Source organism: Lotus japonicus, chromosome 2, assembly GCF_012489685.1.
Source record: "Lotus japonicus ecotype B-129 chromosome 2, LjGifu_v1.2".
Lineage (NCBI taxonomy): Eukaryota > Viridiplantae > Streptophyta > Magnoliopsida > Fabales > Fabaceae > Lotus > Lotus japonicus.
Genome location: NC_080042.1, coordinates 81,052,820 through 81,059,623, shown reverse-complemented (window position 1 = coordinate 81,059,623; position 6,804 = coordinate 81,052,820). Strand labels below are relative to the sequence as shown.

The 6,804-nt window shown below is 39.4% G+C and overlaps 1 protein-coding gene across 1 annotated transcript; it reads right to left on the bottom strand.

Moving 5' to 3' along the window:
- Window positions 1-1,807: 1,807 nt before the first annotated feature.
- LOC130740155 (inositol-tetrakisphosphate 1-kinase 1-like) lies at window positions 1,808-3,436 on the bottom strand. The gene has a single exon (XM_057592663.1). The coding sequence runs from the start codon at window positions 3,256-3,258 to the stop codon at window positions 2,140-2,142; it is 1,119 nt and encodes a 372-aa protein (XP_057448646.1). The 5' UTR covers window positions 3,259-3,436; the 3' UTR covers window positions 1,808-2,139.
- Window positions 3,437-6,804: the final 3,368 nt, after the last annotated feature.

The following is a 6,804-nucleotide window of genomic DNA, read 5'->3' as shown; positions in this document are numbered from 1 at the left end:
TATACCCTCTTAAAAGAAATACCAAAAAAATTCATCATATAGATCAGATAAGTACCACTCATACAAGGCACTGGGTATGATCTCATGCCAGTAGCAGAAGAAACTACATGCAAGACATCTTAAAATGGAAAACTAACTAAGCTTGATCAAAGAAAAACAATTGAAATAGAACACCAGGCCTTTACATTAAACCCTTTTCAATCCAAGACCTAACAAAAGAAAACAGAAACATGCAAGTTCAAGATAGTTTGTTAAGAATAACCAAGGCAATATTGCTAACTGCTAAGCACATTTTCTCCAATGCCCACTTGCCCAATGAATGATAGATCTCTAATAAAGTAGTGAGTCTGCATTTTAAAAAAAGAAAAGCACCAACTAATACTTCCAGAAAGACAAGATTTTCATCTTACTCTTGATGAATTTATTCTTTCATAAGAAAAATATACAAGGGTCACAAGCAGAACATTCACTAGCAGGTTCAAAAATTAAAGCCACAAGTAGAGCATAGTTTGCAATTAAATGCGGCAAAAAATCCCTGTAAATTAAATAAAAAGATTATTTCAAGTGTTCTTGATGTCACTTCTCTTATAAGAGTAATTATTAAGGTGATGCATTTTATCAGAGGGTTGCACATTGCAGTATAACTAATAAGCCATAACCCTACCCAAATAGATTTACACTAATTCCTTTCAGTATGCTAAAAACGAATGAATATGCATATAAATAAAGAAATCATTTGCACAATCATACATGAATCAGAAACAAGCTTGAATAAGCAGTATCCTGACAACAGTTGGACCTGTGAAAGCAAAAATAGTTCATGGGTTTAATCATGTTGTGCCAAATCTTTAAACCCCCTCTTCTTTTAATCAGACTTCAGATAACTGAAGAGGTTGGGCAACATGAGTAGTCTATGTCCTTTTTCTTTTCTGAAAACCATTGAAGAATATTCATTAGCAGTTTTGTCATCCAAAAATAAACAGTCAAACTATTTAAATAAACCAATTAAGGAACATCAAGATCAGTGCCATTAAATGGCAGCCGTGGCCGTTTTGAGGCAAAGCAACATTTCAAGGCCATGGTGTGGCAACATATACATGGTGCCGGCTATTTCAATTCCAAGCATGGCGGCCGTCCACAGCAGCTGTGGCGAAAATCACGCAAAAACCAATGTTTATAAAAAGAGGATCGGTAACTCAGACCTGATCACCCTAAAAACCCATTGTACACCCAAGTAAATGTAAAATCCCTGCCATCTCTCAGCCTCACATCTTCCAGTGATCGGTCAAGCTCTGATAAACTCAGTTTTCTCAGGTATATCTTTGCCAACGAACTGTTTTTCTATTCCATTACCTTCCTCTTTTTCTGTTCTGTAACTTCCCTTTTCTAAGTGTCACCATTCCCTTCTCTTCCTTCTATTATATTCTGTCTATCTCTCTTTTTCTTTCTCAAAATTTATGACTTTCAGGGTCTCCTATGAACAAAATATTATCACTGTCCTATTTATTTCTCCAAATTTTGAGTTTCTTTTCTATGATTGTCCTCTTTGTTCAGGGGTTCTCAATATTTTTAATTTAATTTTACTATATTCTATAGTTTTTTATATACTCTATGTATACATATACTTTTATTATAGCCACCATCCACTATATTATGACGGGTTTTCCGCTTGTCGTCACGTTCGGCATAAATAACATTGCTCAATATAGGGGGATACTAGAGAAAACCAACAATCAGATTTAAGTTCTACTGCGCTGAAAAAGGAAATTATCCACAAAGCAATAAATCAAAGAAATGAGACTAGAAATGAGAAAATCAAGAATTAAGGCATTGAGTTAAAAGGCAAACTTAAAAGAAAAGCAGTTTCTAGCATGAAAGCCTAAAAATACAGCTTTCCTAAATCTTCAGAGTAATGCAGAAGTGCCTATCTCCAAAAGCAAATGCGGGTGGAATATACATGTTAAGAGGTTAGACTAGTCACAATCGACCTATACCAATTGCTACCTAAATAGAATGTGCAACTCATGTCTACCCACCAATTGGCTAATGAGTCCAACGAACAAATATAAGTTACCTAACAAAAGCACCAATTAATGATAATGTGATAGAATGAGAAACACGTTATTCAAACATAAAATTTCATACTTGCACAGAACTCTCTCTCTCTTCCGCGCCAAGAGGCGAAACTTGAAGGCTACCCTCATCCCCATCACCGCAACAAGTGTTGGTTTGAATCCTTCTTATATCGTAACCGCGCGAACAGCTACCGGAACCAGGATTATCCGAACTGTCCTTTAGGCCGAGTCCTTGCTGTTTCTTGCACAACACATCACAGAAAAAGTCTGTCAAAACAGTCTCATAACCGGGCATTTTCGCATACCCGGGGAAGTAATTGATATCAATGATAAGGTACCGATTCCCACATCTAGAATCCCGAATCACGTCGAAGTTAAACAGGTTCAGCTTCATCACACGCCTCAATCCACAAGCAATGTGGGTGATAAACCCCAGAGGAGGCATCTCCGACTTATCCAAATGCATCATCTTATAATACCTATCATCAATCCTCTCATCGGTGGCCAAATTCGACACCTGCGAAAACGACAACAAGTCCTCTGTAACCCCCACCAGCTCGTCCTCCTCAACATCCGGCAAGGACTTCCTCTTCACGCACCTCACATGCTCCCCAACCACATACACCTTGAAGATAACACCACCATGGTTCACAAACTCCTGCAGCACAATCGGCGGCTTCAGCTTGCCCAACCCGCCGGCGTTAAAAACCAGCGCCATTTTATGCGACTTGGCGCTGCCGTCAGCCACCAACGGCTTCGCAATCACCGGAAACTTCAGCGCCTCCAAGTTCCGCTGGTCGGCGAGCGTTTCCTTATCGTACACAACAATCTGCTCGGGAATCCCAAACGTCTCGCTCCGGTCGTCGATTTCAAGCTCGGACACAACCTGCAGCATGGAAATCCGGTTGTGGAGCCTCTCAATCGCTTCCGGCGGGTCTAAGACCACCGCATTCGGGAACCTAACCGCGAACTCCTTCAGCTGGCGCTTCCAATCGTCGCCGTGGAGCTTGTGGAGGACGCAATCAAACGGGCCCTGATCCGCCAGATTCCGGTCCGGGTCGACCCGAACCATGTCAATACCTCGCGATTTCGCGAGGGTGACGAGCGAGTCTCGGATGAAGCTGTTCCGCTTCTTCGGTGCCAGAGCGTACCCGATGCGGAAGCTCCTCTCGTCATCCGCCATTGATGGTGATTGCTGTTGCGATTCCGGTGGTGAGAATGGTTACTGAGGGAATGGCATTTTGGTGAGGGTAGGGTTTTGGTGCGGTGGTTCAGGCTCCGACGACGTCGTATGGTGGAGGGAATCGAAATTTGCAGAGAGAGGGAAAGAAGAGGAAGAGGGTGGTGTGGATGAATATATAGAGGTTAGATTGAACTAACTAGGGTTAGTAAGTGGGTTAGTTATTTAGTTAGAGATGAGAGGATCAGATACACGTGGCATATTCTTTGGGGAGCTATGTGGATTCGCGCCGCATTTATGAAACACGTGTGGCTTTAGGAGGGTTGAACTTGAAGGGATAATAATAAGGGGAAGAATTGTAATAAAAAAAATTAAGGGAAAGAATTCAGAGAAGATGGAAATGGAAATGAGGCGTATCTTTATATTTATTTTCCCAAGATATTCCCATAACTGACAGTTATTCAGACTAATCTTTCAAAACTCTGAAAAATTATGTTAAGTTGATAGGTTTTTCCCAATAAATGTTTCTTCATACTCACCGCTTAGAAATCGAACTATAAAAGCATCTCCAATGGAGTCCTTATTTTGAGATCTTAAAATAAGATCCGGATCTTATTAGATCTCACCATTGGAGCTATCCTACATGGCATGAGATCTTAGCAAAAGCTAAGATCCGTGCCTTAGCTCAGGTACTCTCAAATGTGGGATCTTAAATAAAATAATATTTTTTCTCTCTCTTCCAATACCATAACCAAAGTGAAAAATAAGGAGGGAAATAAATAATATAAATATATTGGGTATTGTGGGCCCGGTCAAAAGTAAAATAAGATCTCAACCACTAGAGTGAAATGTGCATAGAGACCTTATGAGTGTCTTAAATCCTATGTGGCAATCCGGTCCCACAAAAAATTAGTAAAGTCCCAAAATAAGTTCCTACCATTGGAAATGCTCTAATTTAGATGTTTAAGGAGTTCAATTATCTATCAATTGTGCTACATCTTGTTAGTTTATCTTTATATCTTTAAAGTTTTGTAATTTGCTCAGCTTAGACATTCCACAAATATTAAATTCCGTAACACTTGCTAGTTGAGGTAATTGTGAAGCTTCATGTATATCATGATTGGAATGAAGACTTGGTGGGTGAGACCGAGACCATGGTGAAGTGAAGAATAGAAAGAGAACATGGCGTCAGGAGCATTGAAAATTCGAATATCCAAAACTCACAAGGCGACTCTTAAAGCTTTCGAAAGGACCATAAAACATAAAATATGCATGGCAGTTCATGCATTGTAGAGATCATACATCAGTATATGCGATAGAATATAGTAAGAGGTGCTTCCCATTATTAGTTGCATCTACAAGTTGCCACTTCTTCCAATTAGTACTTGTCCTTTGATATCCACTCAGAGTGAAATGCTATGAGTTTGAATTGGTCCTTCCAATGTTTGGAGCCAGAAGCTCAAATCTCCTTTTTTGTTTCTGGCTAGCTACCATTAAAGTCACGATCACTTGGACCATTCCCTAGCACTAGCTAGCAAGTTGAAGCAAACGGGAGATTCTTTACGTTATTCCTCCTGACCCATAGTAGTCTCTGCATTTGCTCCAGGTTTGATGAATTTGACGCAGTTACAGTGATCGATCGATATAAAATAATTGAACAGATGTTGGGCCTGAATTCTTTGGAGTCCAAAGAAGAGCTAGAGAACAGTGAGTTATCAACTATGGGCCTCTAGCTTTTACAATATCAGACAAAAAAAAACCAAAAATATCACCATTCATGGATTTGGTGTTTCTAAGATGAGCAGTGGGCCAGTACTAGGCTTGCCCAAGAGAAAGCTTAGGCTAAAATTGGAATATTGAGTCTTTGACCAAAAACAAAAATGGAATATTGAGTCCGTTGGACGGAACAAAAACTAATGATTTTTAAAAAAAATTCCAATATAGTTGAATTCAAATGGGGTTTCATATTCGACCAAAAAAAAAATGTGGTTTCATACTTCACCAAATTAATAAAATGTTTCTACACATACACCTCCTTTATATTGCATCTAATTTCAGCTAACTTTCTCTTTGTGTATTTGTTTTTTACTATCACATCATCTATCATATATTATCTCTAACTCTCTATAGGTGTTGGTGGGCTTGAGCAATGAACCAATTTCTAAACTGGAATGGAGCGCATGGATTCAAATTTTCTAGCTCGTGTGTTTTCAGTTCAAGGTGGGTTTGGCCTATATATTAGATAGGATCATTTGCTTTATTGATTGCTTGGCGTGCGCTTCCTCCCTCGTGCTCATTGGCGCCTTTTGAGGAGGTGGAGAGGTTCAACCCTTTCTTTCCTGAGGGGGTGGAGGTTGGTTCTGCAGCCACTTGTTCTTCGATCTAGTGGGTGAGGGCTAAGAAAGTGGAGGATAGCTTTAATTTTATCTTGCCTTTGGCGAAAGTGCCTTAAGCTCGGGGAAGACCTAGAAAAGTGGATTGCGAGAGATGACTCACGCTCAGGGCCCTTATGAGTTGGCTCGAAGTTGGGGGTTCCCGAGAGTGGCTCTATAGTGGAGTGTGGTGAACAGTGTTGTTGGAGCCTCGGGGTGTGTTTACAAGGGCGAGACATGCTTTACTCACGGAGATACGCTGGGTTTGGTATATGATTATGCTCTGATGAGGTTGTCCCCCAATGCCTTGTGATCTTGGTTAGCTTTTGCATGTTGAATTAAGTGTGGGGGATCTTGTTTTTTCTTGGCCTGGAGGTAGTTTTTTTTTTACTCTCTTTTTATTTCACTTTTAGTTTTTGGGTGACGCAAGTGGTTCGGTATTTACATTTTGAACCTGGGTTGTTCCTTTTTGAGTTTATGTGACTTCTTCGTGGGCTTTTGGTTTTTCTGTGTTGTCGGGTTTCTTGAGTTCCCTTGTTGTGGACAGAATGACGATTTTTTTAGAATAAGAATTTTATTTTTAAAATTAATAAACCCATCTTGCACATGGAGTCATGGACATGGAACAAAATAAGAGAGCTCCACTCTTCTTGACACCAAACTGCACGTTAACATCACAATTCAATGGATTTAAATATGTGTTCATAAAAATTGAAAAAAATGATTATAAAAGGTTTAAAAGACACGGAGTTTCAACGTTGATTAGATGGCTTAAAGACACCAATTAGATAGGACGGAAACGATAGTGCACCTTCAATATTGGGTGCACATGCCACATGCCAATCCATTAACTATATGAAATACACAATCAGCAAAAGTATATACCACTATGTATAGATAAAAGAAATAGGTTACTGTCACTGTACACTTGCCATAAGCCCATAACTATCAAGTATCAACGCCAAACAATGACAATGATCAAAGAAAAGAAAACACCGCCATGCGTTAATGCTTTAGGATGCATACAAAAAGTAAAAAAAGGAAATATTCTATAGCCAATTCAATCAACCACCATGTGATTGCAGCATCAAACACACAAAAGAGGTTCTATTAATAAAAACACAACATCAGAAACTATTAACAAACAATAGTATATAGTAGCGATTATATTCAAGTG